This window comes from Herpailurus yagouaroundi, unplaced genomic scaffold, assembly GCF_014898765.1.
Source record: "Herpailurus yagouaroundi ecotype Mexico unplaced genomic scaffold, PumYag 182, whole genome shotgun sequence".
In the NCBI taxonomy this organism is placed as follows: Eukaryota; Metazoa; Chordata; class Mammalia; order Carnivora; family Felidae; genus Herpailurus; species Herpailurus yagouaroundi.
Genome location: NW_024412413.1, coordinates 42040753 through 42061364, shown reverse-complemented (window position 1 = coordinate 42061364; position 20612 = coordinate 42040753). Strand labels below are relative to the sequence as shown.

Genomic DNA, 20612 nt, shown 5'->3' with positions numbered 1-20612 from the left:
AGTCAGAGAGGTGAGGTAATTTATTCAAGTTCACATCATTAGCAGTTGGCAGAGTTTATATTAGAATCTAAACTCTGACTCCAAATTCATAATCCTCGTATATAATCTGCCATATAATTTAATAGGCCAAAACACAAATTAGTTTTGATTATATAATAGAAAAACTATCAGAGTTACTATCAGCTTTTGTTATTAAAGAAGTTAGGGGAGGACTCCGTTTTGGCAGTTGCTGTAAGGCTACTTTTTTGAATAATTGACTTGAAATCCTAAAACTAGATTTTTGTAAAAACACTGCTTCAAAATTTTTATTAATTCAATTGATTTTTTTTCTTTCTTCTGCTTAGTCTAAACTCATAAGGGAAAATATGTTTTCATTAATAAAATCCCTTGAAAGGAAATGAAATAACCCTAGGTATGGATCAGGGAAGGCTTTGGAGGGGTTGGAGATAAGTATTCTTAGCATTAAATCTGTGGTAGTAGCTGATGAGAGGACAAGTGCTGGCTTGAGTCTAGGCACCTCTGGTGTAAAACTTTTTGAAGAGTCACACTATCATTTGTGTTATCACCCTTCACTGTAATTATAAATATTCACTACTCTCCATTTGCAATTCTGTGACTATGGTCATGAATAAACTGTAGACATTCTTTCTAAGGGAATTTTCCTTTCTGATTGAACACTCATTACGAATATCCAAGATCTTTCAACTCTTTGTGTAAGAAGTTAATTAAGTTGATTTCGTAAGTTTCTATTTTCTAAACTTGTTTTTTCCTTATTTGGCTTCTTTTTTTCTGTGGATAGTTGAATGTAACCAAATCCAAAAAAAGTCACACTTGGGGGAAAAAAAAATTGACAAACTAGAATCTAGCACTATAAGATAGCAGACCAAATAAAAACTTAAAACTTTCTGAACTATCATTCTAACATCTGATTTATTCTATATTGTTGAATAATACATGTGAATTTTCAAGGTATCAGAAATTTAAATTCCAGTATGGGTTTTGGCTTTTAAGAAACATGGCACATGATTATTGTTAAAAATTTAAGGAGTACAGAAGGTGTATAGTAGAAGGTAAAGTATATAACTGATGCATTTTTTTCTTAATACACTTAGGACATAGTTCCATCTTAGTGTATAATTATTTTTACCATTCTTTGTAATATCTAGACCTGCCTTTTTTTTTAAAGTTCTTATATTTAATGCAGTTTTATAATACTATTTGACTATAAACAGGTAAGTTAAAGTGTATATTATAAACACAGACACAGCCTGCTGAGTTCTGTGGTTCATGTTGTGCAGATTATTATGTTAATCCTCAAATCAGTTTTCTAGGTGTGCAGGATGGTTTAGTGTTGATCTGGCTGTATTTCATGGATGTGATACACAAAAAAAACTTCCATGCTGTTCTGTCATCTTGGTTTCTCCTAGACCTGCCTTGTTAATGTGGTAGCTACCACCAATGACATGTGGCAATTTAAATTTAAACTAATTAGAATGAATATAATAAAAAGTTCAGCTTTTCAGTCACATTAGTCAGGTTCCAAGTGTTTATTAGCTATGTGTGGCTAGCAGCTACTGTTTGAGATAGCACAGAAATGTAGCATACGTCCATAATTGCAGAAAGCTCTATTGCACAGTACTGGTCTGGATGGGTCTTTTGTTTGTTTGCTTTTTGTTTTTTTGAGAGAGACGGGTGCACAAGTGGGGTAGGGGCAAAAAGCGAGGGAGAGAGAATCATTTTCAATTAAAAATTTTGTTTTATATTTATTTTTGAGAGAGAGAGAGAGAGAGGGAGGGACAAGCATGAGTGGAAGAGGGGCAGACGGAGAGGGAGACATAGCATCCGAAGCAGGCTCCAGGCTCTGAGTTGTCAGGATAGAGCTGGACAGGGGCTCAAACCCACAAACTGCGAGATTGTGACCTGAGCCAGAGTCGGAGGCTAAACTGACTGAGCCACCCAGGTGCCCTGAAAATCTTCTTTCTTTAAAATTTTTTAAAAGTTTATTTATTTATTTTGAGAGAGAGAGAGAGAGCGAGCAAGGGAGGGGCAGAAAGACAGGGAGAGAAAGAGAATCCTGAGCAGGCTCTACACTGTCAGTGCAGAGCCTGATGCGGGGTTTGAACCCATGAACCGTGACCTGAGCTGAAATCAAGAGTCAAACAGTTAACCGACTGAGCCACCTGGGTGCCCCTGGATGATTTTTTAATCATGTGTATGTTTTTTAAAAATATTTTTTTTTACTGCAGAGCCATTTTTGTTGAGGTATATTTTATTTATGATAAATTGCATAAATTAAAAATTTTTAAGTTGATAATTTTTCTTTAACTTTAACTTTTTATTTTGAGATCATTTAGATTCACATGCAGTTGTAAGAAAAAGTGCACAGAGATCTTGTGTACCCATTACCCAGGTTCTCCCAATGGTAACACCTTGTAGAATTATAGAGTAATATCACAACTGGGAGATTGATATTGAATCACTGAAGATATAGAACATTTCCATCACCAGAAAGATCCTTTGTATTGCCTTTGTATATCATGCTAATCTAGTATCCATTTCTGTAGTTTTTGTAATTTTAAGAATGTTATTTAAATGGAATCATAATTGTTTGTAACCTTATGGGCGTGGCTTTTTTCAATCAGCATAATACTCTGGAGATTGATCTGGTTGTAGCGGACATCATCAGTTTGTTCCTTGTTATTACTGGGTAGTATATGGATATACTACAGTTTGTTTAATCATTTACCTATTGAAAGATATCTGGGTTGTTTACAGCTTTTGGTTATTATAAATGAAGCTACTTTAACCATTTGTATGCAGGTCCTGTGTAAACATAAGTTTTTCTCTGGGATAAATGCCCGGAAGTGCAATTACTGGGTTATATGGTAGTTTTATGTCAGTGTTTTTAGGAAACTGTCAAGCTGGTTTCCATAGTGACTGTACACAACCAGCAGTGTGTGAGTGATCTGATCTCTGTATCCTCACCAGCATTTGGTGTTGACACTTAATGATTGTAGCCCATTTTAATACGTATATGATTATAAGTCATTGTGGTGTTAATTTGCATTTCCCTAATGGCAAATGATGCCAACTATGTTTACATGTGCTTATTTGCCATCTTTATATCCTCTTGGGTGAAATATGTCTTTATATCCTCTTGGGTGAAATCTTTATATCCTCTTTGTTTGCTAGGGCATACAAACACCACACACAAGGTAGCTTAAATAATGGAAATTTATTTTCTCATAGTTCTTGAGACTGGAAGTCCAACATCAAGGTATTAGTAGGTTTGATTTTTTCTGAGGTCCCACTCTTTAGCTTATAGATGGCTGCTCTTTTGCTGTGTCCTCACATGGTTTTTCCTCTGTGCTCACAGTGCCCCTGGTGTCTGTGTCCAGATATCTTCTTCCTTTAAGGACACCAGTTAGATTGGATTAGGGTCCACCCTCATGACCAGTTAGATTGGATTAGGGTCCACCCTCATGACCTCATTTAAACTTAAACATTCTGAGGTACTGGCAGCTAGGCTTCAACAAATTGATTTTGGGGTGACACAGTTCAGCCCATAACAATGTCTTGTGCCAGTTTTTTTTTTCAATTGATTCTTTATTTTACTGGTGAGTTTTGAGAGTTTTTAGTATGTATATTAGACACTAGTTCTTTGTCTTAGTTTGCAGATATTTTCTCCCAGTCAATAGCTTGTCTTTTCAACCTCAACAGGGTCTTTATTAGAGGATAAGTTCAAATTTTGATGAGATCCAGTTTATACATTTTTACTTTTATGGGCTGTATTTTTTTCTGTCAAGTCTAAGATTCTCCTTGCCTAGCCATAGATCTCAAAGACTTTCTTTTTCTTGTTTACAGTTTATAGTTTCGTTGAAATATTGAAGTTCAGGATCAGTTTTGAGGGTTTTTTTGCATAAAGTGTGACAATTAGGTTGAGGGTTTTTGTTTTTTGGGTTTTTTTTTTGTTTTTTTGTTTTTTTTTTGCCTGTAAAGGTCCAGCTGCTTCAATACCCGTTGTTGAAAAGCTTACCTTTCTTCCACTGAATTACTTTTACATTGTTGTCAGAAATCAGTTGAACATATTTGTGTGTGTTTATTTCTGGGTTCTGTGTTCTGCTTTATTGATCTATATATCTATCCCTCAGCCAACACTATACCATCTTGATTACTGCAGCTATATAATAGGTCTTGAAATTGAGTCCCTGCTTTCTTACTTTGTTAATCTTTTTTCAGAATTATTTTAGCTATTTTGCCTTCCTATATAAATTTTAGAATAACCTTGTCTACCTCTACAAAAATTTTTGCTAGGATTTTGATAGGAATTGCGTTAAACCCATGTATCAATGTGGGGAGAATTGGCATCTTTACCATGTTAGGTCTTCCAATCCATGAATATGGTATGTCTGTTTATTTAGATCTTTGATTTCTTTCATCAGTGTTTTGTGGTTTTCAGCATAAAAGTACTGTGTATGTTTAGTTACACTGATTTCTATCCTCTCAGGCTGACTTATGGCATCTCTCCAGCAGTTCTCATACTCCTACTTCATCAGTTTTTAGCTTTATCAGATTATATGTACTAGTGATAATTTCTCCCATCCTAAAAAAATCCCCAAACCAAACCATATTTTCTTTTTATCCCACTTACCTTCTGTCTTCTGCCCTATTTCTTTGCTCTTATTTATAGCAAAACTCCTCAGAAAAGTTGCTTATATTTGCTGTTCCCAGTTCCTTTCCTTCCCATCTTATCTTTAATCAGTCCAGCCTGGCATATGCCCTACCTTGTCAAAGTAAAGCAGCATCTATGTTGCTAAATCCACTGGTCAGCATGAGGCTCTTATCCTTCTTGACTTTTCATTTCCATTGATACAGTTGATTTCTCCTGGATAAACTTTCTTCACTTTGATTCAGGGAAATGCAGATCAAAACAAGGTATAAGTTTGGTACCCATCGGATTTCCTAAAAATTAAGTTTGGTAAATCCAAGTATAGTGAAAGGAAAACTGCATTGCTAGTGAGAGTATAAACTGGTACTACCACCTTAGAAAGCAATTTATGAAGTTGAAGATACTCAAAGTCCTTTTATCTAGAAGTTCTACTACTAGGTGTTTACCACAGAGAAACTTTTACTGGTAAGCTCTGTGTAAGATTGTTCATGGTTTATAATGGCAAAAAGTCTCAGGGAAATGTATGGTATTTATTCATCTAATCAAGTACCATGTAGCAGTTGCATTGAATAAACTAGAACAACATCTATCAGCACAGAAAAATCTAAGAAACGTGATGTTAAGTGAAAAGTACTAGGTATGAAAGGACAAATGCTTTATGATGTATTTGTCTATAATAAGATATTAAGTGAAACTCTTCTTGTCATCTAAGCATGTTTCCTGGAGCTCAAAGCTGAGGACAGTAGCTGACAAAAGATCCCTGTAGTGTAAACAGAGATGCTGAACTTGATGGGAAGTGGCCATGATTTGTCCTGGAACTCTATTACCTCCAGCTTATACAAAATAGAGACTTTACTGGGAAGAAGGGCTCTTTGAACACTTATCAAGGCAAAATGGAGTGATGTAGTGTTTTTATTGTCCTTTGTGGGTTGCAAACAATTTCTTTGAAAGACGGGCACTTTTCAGGAGGGAAAATGTGCCTATAGCTGGATGTCTCCTGGGTTGCAAAAAATAGTTAGGCTTCTCTTGGGATGCTGTCTTGTTAAAGAATTCATGGAAAAGTGTGATTTGGGTCCCCTGGAGTTTTTGAAGGCCCAGAGATGGGGGGCTGCTGCTGCTTTCCTGGTAAAGTATAAAGGTAAGGGATACATAAAATAGCCTTGCAGTGGAAGAGCCAGAGAGAGGGCTTCCTCTGTGTGTGCAGTGATGTTAAGAGTATTTCCTTTGGACCAGGCAAACACTTTAGAGGCTAGATAGGCTAGAGCCATCATGAAATAAACTTACCAAAAGAAAGTTTTCTGCTTGGCAGAAAACTGCTAGTTATACCACTAGCATAAGAGCTGAGGAGGAGTTTTAGAAATGAGCTAGAGATTGCCTATTTTATACCAGAAAATGTTACAGAGGGAGGTTCTGTCGGAGAAAACCAGAGCTGGACAATAGTTAGAATGGGAAAAATGAATTTCGTTCAGGAACTATTACAATAGGGAGGAAAGAAGCCCCTCAGTATAGAACTGGGCTCAGTTCTGAATACAGCAGGGACAATTGGGGATTTATAACAGAATGAGGGGCTCAGTGGATGGGAATACTAAAAGGAGACATCAAGGGTAGGGGGATTCTTGCTAAACTAACTTAACAGAATTCTTTCCGAAAGCTAAACTGTGCAGTCCTAGTAAAGTTATGGGGAATAAGGGCGAGGCCTAGTTGAGAAGAGGGCTCAGAGGACTCTGACCAAAGTTTGGTTAAGAGTTACTGTTTGTCCTCATGGGGTGAATTTCAGAAATCTCAAAATGCTCCACAGGAGAGAGCCACATTATCACCAATGATTGAGGGTATTTGATAGCCAAGAGAAAACTACAGATAGCACCAGTTTATGCAATATGAACTTGCCTCTGTCCTATGGTAAGCAGAATGATGGCCCGCCAAAGATATCAAGTCTTAATCCCTGGAACCTCTGTTACTTTATGAAGGGAAAAGAGCCTCTAGGGATAATTAAATAAAGGGTCTTGAGATGGGGAAGTTATCTTAGATATCCAGGCAGACTCTGATTATAATCACATGTATCCTTATAAAAGGGAGGCAGAAGGAGATTTGAACACACACACATGCAGAAGGCTATATGAAGCAGACTGGAGAGATTCGGAGATGCTGGCCTGAAATTGGAGTGATATCGCTACAACCCAGGGAGTGCCAGAAGCCACCAGAGCTGGAAGAGGCAAAGAATGGCTTCTACCTTAGTACTTCTTCAGGGAGCATGGCTCTGTTGACACCTGTGATACTGATGTTTGATTTTGGACTTCTGATCTCCAGAACTATAAGATCATATATTTGTGTTGGTTTAAGCCACTAAGTTTGTGGTAACCTATTACACCTGCAATGGGAAACTAACACACCATCACACAGTACTGTAATTATTGTTTGCAGAACACAGAAAACTGGATCACTAACTCTGCCTGAGGGAAACAAGGAATGTTGTAATGACATTTGAATTGTGAATTGAAGGATTTGTAAAAGTTTGCCAGACCTGAGATGGGGTGTGCCTTCTAAGTGGAATAGCTAACATGAGCAAAAGGACACTGAGGTTTTCAATATACAAAACCTTGGAATGGCTGTTAAACATACAGGATGTTGGGGCGCCTGGTTGGCTCAGTTGGTTGAGTGTCAGACTTCTGCTCAGGTCATGATCTCACAGGCTCTCTGCTGTCAGCTCAGAGCCCGCTTGGGATCCTGTGTCTCCCTGTCTCTGCCCCTCCCCTGCTCTGCTCTCTCTCTCAAAAATAAATAAACATTTAAACAAACAAAAACATGTAGGATGCTTGGAAGGAAATGGTGGATACCAAAGCTGGAAGAAGTTGGAGCCAATTCATGCAATTTTGCATGATTACTGAAATGTTACCGTTTTACCCTATATACATGATTATAGATTTTAAGCAGGGGAGTGATTGGAACAGCAAGGTAGACAGACTATTTGAGAAGGTATTATAGAGGCAATAACAGAAAAGAACTGATGAATTTGTTTGGAGAAAAATAGTAAGACTTGGTAGCTAATTAATTACACCTGAAGTGCACCTAGGTGGCTCAGTTGGTTAAACGTCTGACTTTGGCTCAGGTCATGATCTTACAGTTTGTGGGTTTGAACCCTGCATCAGGCTCTGTGCTGACAGCTCAGAGCCTGGAGCCTGCTTCAGATTCTGTGTCTCCCTTTCTCTCTGCCCCTCTCCTGCTCACATTCTGTCTGTCTCTCTCTCTCAAAAATAAATAAACATTAAAAAAAATAATAATTACACCTGAAATTTTGGGAGACTAAATCAAGATTGAATGAGATTTACTATGAACATTTTGGTAGTTGGAAATGCCTTTTAGTAAATCATACAGGAAGGAGGAAAAATGTATTGTGCAGGTGGTGAGGAGGAAAAAAAAATGATTAGATGATCTTTTAAAATTGTACATCTGATTGGCACGAAAACAGACACTCAGATCAACGTAACAGAATAGAGAACCCAGAAATGAACCCACAAACGTATGGCCAACTAATCTTTGACAAAGCAGGAAAGAATATCCAATGGAATAAAGACAGTCTCTTCAGCAAGTGGTGCTGGGAAAACTGGACAGCGACCTGCAGAAGAATGAACCTGGACCACTTTCTTACACCATACCCAAAAATAAACTCAAAATGGATGAAAGACCTAAGTGTAAGACAGGAAGCCATCAAAATCCTCAAGGAGAAAGCAGGCAAAAACCTCTTTGATCTTGGCCACAGCAACTTCTTATTCAACACATCTCCAGAGGCAAGGGAAACAAGCAAAAATGAACTATTGGGACCTCATCAAAATAAAAATCTTCTGCACAATGAAGGAAACAGTCAGCAAAACTAAAAGGCAACTGACAGAATGACAGAAGATATTTGCAAATGACATATCAGATAAAGGGTTAGTATCCAAAATCTATAAAGAACTTATCAAACTCAACACCCAAAAAACAAATACTCCAGTGAAGAAATGGGCAAAAGACATGAATAGACACTTCTCCAAAGAAGACATCCAGATGGTCAACTGACACATGAAAAAATGCTCCACATCACTCATCATCAGAGAAATACAAATCAAAACCACAATGAGATACCACCTTACACCTGTCAGAATGGCTAACATTAACAATACAGGCAACAACAAATGTTGGCGAGGATGTGGAGAAAGAAGAACCCTTTTGCACTGCTGTTGGGAATGCAACTGGTGCAGCCACTCTGGAAAACAGTATGGAAGTTTCTCAAAAAATTAAAAATAGAACTGCCCTACAACCTAGCAGTTGCACTACTAGGTATTTATACAAGGGATACAAGTATGCTGTTTCAAAGGGACACATGCACCCCTATGTTTATAGCAGCATTATCAACAGTAGCCAATGTATGGAAAGAGCCCAAATATCCATCAGTGGATGACTGGATAAAGAAGATGTGGTATATATATATACAATGGAGTATTACTCGGCAATCAAAAAGAGTGAAATCTTGCCATTTGCAACTACATGGATGGAACTAGAGGGTATTATGCTAAGCAAAATTAGTAAGTCAGAGAAGGAAAAATATATGACTTCACTCATATGAGGACTTTAAGACACAGAACAGATGAACATAAGGGAAGGAAGCAAAAATAATATAAAAACAGGGAGGGGGACAAACCATAAAAGACTCTTAAATATGGAGAACAAACAGAGGGTTACTGGAGGGGTTGTGAGAGGAGGGATGGGCTAAATGGGTACGGGACATTAAGGAATCTACTCCTGAAATCATTGTTGCACTATATGCTAAATTATTTGCATCTAAATTAAAAAAATAAAATTAAAAAATAAATTGTACGTGTAATCTGTAATTTTGCTCAGAACTTCCTGATTGTAAACTACTGAGCTAGGTACCTGAGTGCCTTTGTTCGCAATTGAAGATGTGATTTGTGAATTTCTTCTTTTAGGCTTTTCAGTGTTTCTTTGCCATGATATTTGCAATTTGGTAATTAAATTTGAAACCTAATGTACACATGCACTTGACTGACACATTTGAAAAACAAGCAAAACAGCTTACAGTGCTTAAGAGGTACTTCCTCAGAATTTGCCACAGATAGGACATTTTGTGTTTGCCCTATAGTTTTCTGGAGCCAAATTGGAAGTGTGACCAGCACTTGAGCTTGGACTACTGGTGAGAAGAGTTGGCTGTGGGTGTGAAAGGCAGGAAGGAGAGAAGGTGACTTCCATAAGATTTTCAGGCCAACTAGGAGATATATTAAAAGAATTCTGGCCCGAATCCTGTAGTTGGAAGATAAAATTGAGAATCTCTAGTGAAATATGAAATTTGACTTGTTATAGTTTACAGTCCAATGGTCAAGAGAATGTTAGGGGAGGACTAAGAAGGGAATGCCTAAGAAAAAAACATCTGAGTTTAGTTAGGAAATGTAAGATTAACCTGAATGTTCAAGTGACTAGGAAATGTTTCAGTATATCAGCTTAAGTATTTTGTAGTGGTAAAAAGCATTACTTATAAAAACTACCTGTAATGGTATGAAGAAATGTAAAATGGAAGAATATAAAATATGAGTACTATAATTACAGACTACATAAAAGTATTTGGACAAATAAGGATTGTATAGTAGTATTGAAAGAAATTTTAAAAATTAGGTTAAATTAGAAAACATTTTCTCCTAAAAACACATAACTCTAGTCTGACAATGAAAAAAAATCCAGACAAATCCCAGTCGAGGGTCATTCTGTAAAATACCTGACTACTCAAAACTGTCAAGATCATCAAAAACAAGGAAAGTCTGAGAAATTATTAAAGCCAAGAGAAGCCTAGGGAGCCATGACAACTTAAATGTAATGTGATATCTTAGATGGGATCCTGGAAGAGAAAAAGGATATTATGTAAAAACTAAGGAAATCTGACTAAAATATAGACTTCAGTTAATAATAATAATAATAATAATAATAATAATAATATATTAATATTGGTTCATTAATTGTAGCAAATATGGCATACTAATGCTAGGTATTCATATTAGAGGAAACTGGGTGTGTAGAATATGAGAACTTTGCATTATTTGTAAATCTGAAACTATTCTGAATAAAAATCCTAAAAATAAAGTTTATTCCTAAGAAGGTAGGAAAGGGAGAAAAATACACATGAAGGCATCTATTCATCAAATGCCTGTGGATAGAAAAAAACAGTATGCCATATACATATGTATATAGTTACAAATATTTGTATACATATGGATTCCAGAGGGAAATAAAGTGAAAACCAGTTGTTTATTTATTTAGTTTTATTATTGAGAGAGAGAGAGAGAGAGAGACAGAGCATGAGGGGGGAAAGGGCAGAGAGAGAGGGAGACACAGAATCCAAAGTAGACTCCAGGCTCTGAGCTGTCGGCACAGAGCCTGAGCCCAATGAGGGGCTCAAACCCACAATCTGTGAGATCATGACCTTGAGCTGAAGTTGGACGCTTTAACTGACTGAGCCACCTCGCTGCCCCTGAAAACCAGTTTTTAAAGAAGCTAGATGATGAACATTTTCCCACTCTAAAGTTTGTTGGAAGCAAGCAAGATTAATTTTATAGTTGGATTGAGGTGATTGTGGTAATACTACAGTATGAGAGAACCTGTGGGTCAAATTGGATTCTTTATTAGAAGCAACAATTGTAAAAAAAAAAAAAAAAAAAAAAAAAAAAAAAAAAAAGAAAGAAAGAAAGAGAATCAACTATCATGTAGTGTTAGCCAGGGATCCAGGACCAGAGTAGAATATGTAATAATTGGGACCTGTTGCTTACTGAAAAAACTTGATTCGAAATCTTTCCAATGTATAATCAAATCATTTTTGTCTAATCTGTTAAGAGTGCAGCAAAAAAAGTTAGGAAGAATTGTCTTGAGTGTAGTGCCATCTGCTGACACTATAACCTAAATACATTTAAAAATCATTTTATAATCTTGTAATGTCTACTGGTTTTCCTTATTCATTATTCCCTTGGTTATATTTGTTTTGTTCTTGTGCTGTCTTTTTGTTATACATAATTGATACTCCTTTTTAAAAAATCCTTATGGTATCCATAGAATTTAATTCATCACTACCTCAGGTTTTAAGAAGTTCTCATGTTTGGCTTGTCAATTTTAGCTGGAACTTAAAAGTAAGTCAAGTGTGCGTGGACCTTTTTTCCTTTTATTTGTTCTTGTCAGAAACCCTTTATAGTGCTCTAATTTTATCTCTCTACATTTAATGGGATTAAATGTGAGCGACTCAAAATTATATAATTAAGTACATTTCACTTCTTGATTCAGAGTCTATCCTATTAGAATGATACCTGACAGCAGACATTTACACAGTGCAAGTCACAGGCATATACTTAATCCCTGCTGGCTTGCTAATTCACTGTGTATGTGGGCTGTGCACCAAAGACATGTGCCTTGTAGGTAATGTATATGCCCTAGAATGCTGTTAAATTGATTTCTCCCTCTTTTGGGGGGGGGGGGTTGGAATTATGGCATCTTTTCATCTCTCTTGCTCCCTTTCTCTCTCTCCAGCAATTGTATTTTGCCCCCTTTGAATTCTCTTCATTTCCTTTGCCTATTTTGTCAAATGTGATGTTATTCATGCTTTTCTCAGAGCTTGGTATATGGCCAGAGAGTCCAGAACAGTCAGAAGAGTCCAGGGAGTGCACACACTCCCCAAGAACAGGAAGATGCATCCTTCTCTCACCAGGTGAACGATCATTCTTTCACATTGGTATATGTGTGTTTTTATGGGGAGTGTGGCTGACCTGGGAAGCCTTCATTCATGCTGCCCTGAATTCTCTGTGTGGCCCTGTTATTTTCAGACACACTTCAGTATCATCTGCCATTAAGGAAACTATATCCTTGGCTGTATTTGTTAGCATCTTTATATCAAGCATATTAGCCTTTATGTTGAAGACTGCTATTTTTTTAAGTTTTTTTTTTTTTTTTTTTTAAGAAAAAAAGATTATTTTGAGAGAGTGTGCATGTGCACATGAGCAGGGAAGGGGCAGAGAGAGAGGAGGTGAGAGAATCCCAAGCAGGCTCCGCACTTTCAGCATGGAGCCAGGCGTGGGGCTCGATCTCACATACCCTCATGTCCCCCACAGATGTCCCCCCTCCCACTGCCGCTTTTAAAAATGAATGTAACCTAAAGGTTTAATAAGTCTGGCATTTAAAAAAAGTTAACTAAATTGCACACAGACAGTTGGCAACTAGTTAGTTGGTTATATTCCATCTGGACATGTGAATAAACGTGTATTGTGGCATCTATCATCTTGATACACAAGCCAGCATTTGCCTGTACCTGCTGTGTGAGTTTCAGTTTTGTCATGTTGATTTCTCTTTGCAGCAGTGTGCAGCAGCTGAGCTCTCCCAGCTCCTCTCATTCTTGTCTACTACGTCAGCATTAGATTGGGGAGGTGCTTTCTCATTCCAGTTCTCTTCAACAACACCAGGGTTGTAAAAACCTTTGGCTGCGAACTAGGTACTTTAAGGATCTTCATATGGCATAATTTCTTTACTCCAATACAGAAAATCACTGTGTTAGCCTTAGAAGGGATCCTGGAGGACTTGTAATCTAGTAGTTTTTAAACTTTTTTTAAAAAGCTGCTAATGTTTTTTCAATTAAAGAAATCTTATATAAAACCTCAGTATCTAAAAGGCAGGGTAGATAACAAAATGCTGTGTTTAAAGAATTGAGAGTAATGAAGCTCTTTAACACCTTGTTGTTGGTCCTTGAGGCACCTCAGAGAAACTCTGACCTGATTTTATTCATCCTTCTCTTTTTTTTTTTTTAAGTTTGTTGTTGTTGTTTGTTTGTTTTGTTTTGAGAGAGAGAGAGAGAGAGAGAGAAAGCGCTCAGGTAGGAGAGCTGGAGAGGGAGAGTGAGTATTCATCCTTCTCTTTTTACAAATAAGGGACCTGAATCCTACAGTAGTGAATTGCCTCACTGGGTGTAGCCTAGATAAGAAAATGGCAGACTTTGGATTCAGTAGCCTCTCAGTTAAGGACTTTTTCTATTACACCAAGCTGTTGCTAATGGAATTACTGCATTTCTCAGTGCTCATGATAATTGTATTCTTAATCCCCTTGACCCATTTCACTCATCCCCTCACCCACCTCCCCTCTGTAACCATCAGTTTGTTCTTAAGAGCCTGTTTTTTGGTTTGTCTCTTTCTTTGTTTCTTAAATACTACATATGAGTGAAATCACGTGATATTTATCTTTCTCTGACTTATTTCACTTAGCATTATACCCTCTCTCCATCCATGTTGCTGCAAATGGGAAGATTTCATTCTTTTTTATGGCTAATATTCCACTGTACATATATACCACATCTTTATTCATCTATCAGTGGACACTTGGGCACTTTTATTCTTGGTGACTGAATTTTTTGGCACCCTCTTAAACTTTGCACTGCCCTTACCATGTTCTGGCCTGAGGTTGCAGTACATTGTATAGTGCTTTATGTACAGCAGGCCAAACATGCTCTGTGTTTTGTTGTCATATAAAATAAACATAATTGTATCTTGGTGCTGTGTTGTATTGAGGAAGCTGACTATGCATAACAAGTTTTGTTAAATACAAAATTACAACATACTAGCTTTGAATGGGATGTAATATTCTGTAAAACTGTTTAAAATTAGGAGTGTTGACCTTTTTAGAACTATTTAAGTAGATTTACATTTTATCAGAGCTGCCCCATTGTTTCTTACTCATCTCAACATAGATGCTTAACAAGCCCTCAGCATGAAGGAGTGTAAGAAAAGATAGTATCTGAAAATAATAGAAGAGTAATCTCTGTTGGTTTGTTTCTTTACCACCTTAGAGTTTATTTGGCATGTGATGAAAGTTTGAAAATTAAAAAAAAAATTTAAATGTTTGTTTTTGAGAGAGAGAGAGCGCGCGCCCGCGAGCACAAGTGGGGGAGGGGCAGAGAGAGAGAGGGAGACACAGAATCCAAAGCAGGCTCCAGGCTCTGAACTGTCAGCACAGAACCCCATTGGGGGCTCGAATGCACAAATTGCAAGATCATGACCTGAGCTAAAGTCAGATGCTCAACTGACTGAGCCACCAACTGTGCCACCCAGCCACTCCTAAATTTTTTTTTTTAAGTTTATTTATTTTGAGAGTGAGAAAATGTGAGCAGGGAAGGGGCGGAGAAAGAGGGAGAATCTCAAGCAGGCTCTGCACAGAGCCCGATGCGGGGCTCGAATTCATGGAACAGTGAAATCATGACCTGAGCAGAAATCACAAGTTGGACACTTAACTGACTGAGCCACCCAGGTGTCCTGTGGCATGTGATGAGGGTTTTAGAGTGTTAGATATGTACAAACTTGTTGAATCACTATGTTGTACACCTGAAGGTACTGTAATATTGCGTGTTCACTATACTCAACCAAATTCAGAAATAAAAAATAGAATGCTCAAGGTAGAGGTTTTGCTGGAATAAAAGACAAATTGGTCTGAGAGAATGAGAGTTGAAGTTCAGAGTTCTGTGGAGCTAAAGATGAATTTCAGTTACAAATTTGTCACTCATCTCTAGTCTGGCAGCTTTTGTGTTTTGAGAGTATGTGCAGGGGTAGATCTATTTGAACATGCTTTTTCTCTGAAGAGGACATATTTCAGAATAAGGTAACAACCATTTCAATAATGAACCTTCTTCAAACAGTGCAAAACTGGTAGTAAAATATTGAAATGTTCTCTGTATCTCTTTTCTGAACTTTTGCCTTTGTGTAATTTACTCTTTAACAGGAAATCAAATCCCAAAGCCATTATAACCATGGATATGGTGAATCTCTTGGACGGAAAACTCATATTGATGATTACAGCACATGGGACATAGTGAAGGCTACACAGTAAGTTTTTTGTTATAGTTGTTTTCTTCTTTGATATCTATATTTTAAGTAAAATATGAGCACATGTATTTCTTTCTCCTTATTGATAATTCTCTATTTGGTGAGATATTGTTCTCATATTTTAGCTCTTTGTACAGATTTACCATGGCTGATTTAAAGATTTTGTCTAGTCCAATGTCTGGGATTCCTCAGTGACAGTTTCTGTTAATTGCTTTCTGTTCCCCTCAATGGATTATACTTTCTTGTTCCTTTGCATGTCTTTTAATTTTTTTTGTTGAAAACTAGACTGTTAAAATCATATGAGGTCACAGTTCTAATATCAGATTCTCCTGGGGTTTGTTGTTATTTGTGCCATTTCTAAATTAATTCTGTAAACTATCTTTGTCATGTGTGGCCACTGAAGTGTCAGCTCAGTTAGTGGTAAGTAAATGATTGGACAGAAACTTTTTTTTTTCTTTTTTTCTTTCACCTTTATGTATTTATTTTGAGAGACAGAGACAGTGTGAATGGGGGAGGTGCAGAGAGAGAGAGAGCAGGAGAGAGAGAGTCCCAAGTAGGCTCCTCACTGTTAGCACAGAGTCTTATGTGGGGCTCAAACTCACAAAATTGTGAGATCATGACCTGAGTCAAAACTGAGAGTTGGCTGCTCAACCGACTAAGCCACCCAGGTGCCCCAGAAACTTCTTAAATCCCTAGAACCAGTAAATCCTGGTCTTTGTTGAGGGACTTTCTGTATAGTTTGGACACTCAGTACTCTTCCAGGCAGTTTTCCAATGCCTTAGCCTTCATTGTTTGCTTGCCTGGAACCTCAAAGTCAATCTGATGTGAGAGCTTAGGGTTTTCTTAGGTTTCTGTTGAATATATGCACATAACCTTATGCTTGTGCATGGCTTTCTAGATTCCCAGGAATATGTCCGAGCTTTTCAAAGCCCCTATGGATATCTCATTCCTCAGCCTTTGTTTCTTTCCTCAGATTTGTCTGTTTGCCCCAGCTGTTACACATCCTCTCAAGCAACTGTGATGTTAAAACATTGGCAGTCCCCAGACAGAAGCTTTTAATCAGTTTAAGTTAGGTTCAGTAGATAAACCTTTCAAATGGACTCTTCTAGGGAACCACCAAACAGGTCAAACAATGACCTCTCTTGGAAGAAGGCTTTGCAAGAACTCCATCCCTGTTCTGCTTACTCTGGTACTAGTGTAAGGGAACCAGTGTGAGTTTGCTCCTTGGTGAGTCACAGATACACCAGGTGGAGCTGTCACATTAAACTTTATTTGCAGCAAATGAGGAGATCATGGGAAATAACTTGCAAAGCTGTGACTCCCTGAGCAAGGGTGGATGGATTCCTTTTATTTAGTGTTAAGATGAATATTTAAAAAGGAGATCCTTGTCATCATATGTAGAGATGGGCATACGGTTGCACACACACCTTAAGGAAAAAGAAACCTGCCTGTATACACATTGTATGTTATGTAAAAGAGGCATGTGCTTGGGGTGCCTGGGTGGCTCGGTTGGGCGTCCAACTTCGGCTCACGTCATGATCTCACGGCTCGTGAGTTCGAGCCCCACCTAGGGCTCTGTGCTGACAGCTCAGAGCCTGGAGCCTGCTTTGGATTCTGTGTCTCCCTCTCTCTCTGCCCCTTCCCCACTCTGTCTCTGTCTCTCTCTCAAAAATAAATAAGCGTTAAAAAAAAAAAAGAGTCGTGCTCCTCCTTGGGCGGAGATTTTGGTCTTATAATGAGTAAAGGTAGTTGTCAGTCACTCTAGAGGTTATGCCACAGTCTGTGCAGGTGCGATTCAGAGGTTATGCTCAAACTGGTCTGGATGGTCTGGACTGGCTGGAGGTCCTGTCTGGGCAGTTGCTATCGCTTGAGGGGTGGTTTTGGTTTCCATTTCTGAGTTAAGAGATAAGCTGGAAAGAAGAGCTTAAGGAAAAATGTGGGATGAAGGTTGGTGAGTTCAAGCAATAAAGGTCAGGTCTTGGAGTCTAGCTGGTGATGTTGGTACCAGGAATACAAACATTTTTCAAGGCTGCTGGGGAGCAGAGTCTGGGACTGGGACTCTGGGAGTCTGGGACTCTGTGTTAAAATACCACAAAATTCTCTGTTCTTTCCGAAATTCAGCTGTTTTTTTGACTGAATGCTCTTTGGATTGTTGAAAGCCTTTTGTTAATTTCCATAGTTCTGAAAGCGTTAATTTTGACAGTTTTTGCCATTTTTTTCATTTTTTTTTGTGGAGAGACAAACTTTCAAAGGTCCTTAGTTCACTGATGTCACTCTGCCTTCTTGAATGTTATATATAGTCAAATATCAAAGCACATTGTGCCCCCTGTATTTAGCAAACCGATTACACTGTTTTACATTCATCTTTCCTTTTGAGACTCCTTCTTTTGATATCTCCTTTCTCTCATTCGTGATTAATCTGTCTCACCCAAATGCATCATTTCCATCAGCAAATATACTCCAGTATCTTTGATCTTAAGAAGAAAACAACCACCCTTTTTTATCCCTTACATACTCTTCTGACTATTCAATTTCTTGAGAAGTATCTGTCTGTAATTTCTATCTTTAAAAACGTTTAAATTGTGAAACATTTCAATCCTACAGTGTAAAGTGTAGAGAAGAATATAACTGTCAGATTAAGTAGATGCTACTAACATTTTGCTGTAATTGCTACAGGTTGCTCAGTGTACTACTCTCTTCCTTCTCCTCAAGGGAACCTCTCTTGAAAGTGCTGTGAATTATTCTCACGAACATTCTTGTACATTTATTTCTACAAACATCTATAAAATATATGCTATTGTAATATATACCTAAAATTTATATAAATTGTATGCTATTCTTTTTTTTTTTAAGCTTATTTATGTATTTTGGGAGGGGAGGAGCAGAGAGAGAGGGAGAGAGAGAAACCCAAACAGGCTCCATGCTGTTGGCACAGAGGCTGATGGAGGGCTCAAACCCACGAACCGTGAGATCATGACCTGAGCCAAAACCAAGAGTCATTTGCTTAACCGACTGAGCCACCCAGGTGCCCCTAATTGTATTCTATTTTACATATCATTTTGCAGCTTTTTTTTTAAATTAAAAAAGCTGTATACCTTTAGCGATTTATCAGTATTGATAAAGACCTAATTTATTTTTTGAGAGAGAGAGAGAGCAAGAGAGGGACAGAGGGAGAGAGGGAATCTTAAGCAAGGCTCTGTGCTGAGTGCAGAACCTGGTCTGGGTCTCGATCTCCTGGCCATAAGATCATGACCTGAGCTGAAATCAAGAGATGGCCGCTTAACCAACTGAGCCACCCAGGTGCCCCAAGGACCTAATTTATTGTTTAACTGCTTTGTCTTATTCTATCATTCTACTTACTGAAGGATACTTACAACTGCTTCTACAGTACTTTGTTAGTATTACAAACATTGCATCAATGAATATCCTTCTTCCTGTTTTCCTGAATACATAAATAAGAGTTCTAGGGTAGAAAAATCAAGTGGAATTTCTGGCTTCTTCAGTATGTTCCTTCAACCTTACCAACTATTGCCAAATTGATTTCCAAAGTGGCTGTGCCAATTTGTACTTTAACCTGCAGCAAATGCGTTCTTCTTTGACTACTTCTTGCCAAATCCTAGTTTTGTCACACGAATAATTGTTGTCAGTTTAATGGTTATGAAATGGTTTTCTGGGGTTTTTTTTGTTTTTATTTAAAGAAAAATTTTTTTTAATGTTTATTTATTTTTGAGAGAGAGAGAGAGGCAGAATGCCAGTGGGTTGGGGCAGAGAGAGAGGGAGGCACAGAATCCGAAGCAGGCTCCAAGCTGTCAGCACAGAGCCTGACAGGGCTCAAACTCACGAGCTGTGAGATCATGACCTGAGCCGAAGTCAGACGCTCAACTGACTGAACCACCTAGGTGCCCTGGTTTTCTGTTTTGATTGGCCTTTCTCTGATAACAAATAGTGTTGAATATATTTCCTATGTTTATTAGCCGTTTGGATTTCTTCCTGTGCAAACACATGTTAAATCTTTTACCCATTTTGAGTTCTTATGTCTTTTTTGTAATTGATTTGTAAAAGTTCTGTATGTATTTTGATGGGAGTCCACAAGAAGTTAGTGGAATATGTGTCCCCTTAGTGCCCTTCAAAGTCCTATTTTGCTGCTGTGCTAGCCCCTTCACACCTCCCAGACATGCAGCTCACCATTCAGTACTCCTCTCCAGTGTGTACAAACTTCAGTTTTTTTTCTGCAACAATGTGGTAGAAGTTCTCCTCTGGAAACCCGGATTTCCACAAGGCTCTCTCATCTGTAGGAGGTTGTCTAAGACAGTGTTGTCCAGGGTTCCCAGACCATTGCCAAGAAGGACTGTAACCAGGTCATGGGCCACTGCAGGATCCGTGGCTGGGGCACTGAGGTCTGTATGCCTATTACCCAGCACATGGATGGATGAGACTTCTCATCTCCCTTTTATTTTTTTTTATTTTTTTTTTTAATTTAAAAAAAAAATTTTTTTTCAACGTTTATTTATTTTTGGGACAGAGAGAGACAGAGCATGAATGGGGGAGGGGCAGAGAGAGAGGGAGACACAGAATCGGAAACAGGCTCCAGGCTCTGAGCCATCAGCCCAGAGCCTGACGCGGGGCTCGAACTCATGGACCGCGAGATCGTGACCTGGGTGAAGTCGGACGCTTAACCGACTGCGCCACCCAGGCGCCCCTCATCTCCCTTTTAGTGTGGTACTGGATCCCATAACTGCCGCAGAGGCACTTTTGTCCATGAGTAGATGCCAAATTATTGTTGGAAGGGGGACAAAATGATGAATGTCTTATACTACCCTGATGCTGACATCAGTCTGGTCCATTTCATCTTGTATAATATATATTGTTTTAATCATTTCTTAGTCTTCACAATTGACCTAGCTATTTTGGCCTTTTACTCTCACAAATGAATTTTATTTATTTTATTTATTTTAATGTTTATTTTTGAGAGAGAGAGAGAGACAAGCAAACAGACATAGAGTGCAAGTAGGGAAGGGGCAGAGAGAGGGGGAGACACAATCTGAAGCAGGCTCTAAACT

At 38.1% G+C, this 20612-nt stretch overlaps 1 protein-coding gene across 5 annotated transcripts in view; it reads left to right on the top strand.

The window, feature by feature from the left end:
* The window catches only part of ZDHHC17 (zDHHC palmitoyltransferase 17), a 104536-nt gene that overhangs the window by 9252 nt on the left and 74672 nt on the right, over positions 1-20612 (top strand). For 3 of the 5 annotated variants that reach the window (XM_040491371.1, XM_040491367.1, XM_040491369.1), the window contains exons 2-3: positions 12306-12401; positions 15449-15552. In XM_040491371.1, the coding sequence (XP_040347305.1) occupies positions 12306-12401; positions 15449-15552 (200 nt within the window). The remainder of the gene's footprint in view (positions 1-12305; positions 12402-15448; positions 15553-20612) is intronic. The other 2 variants (XM_040491370.1, XM_040491368.1) reach the window with 1 other exon arrangement.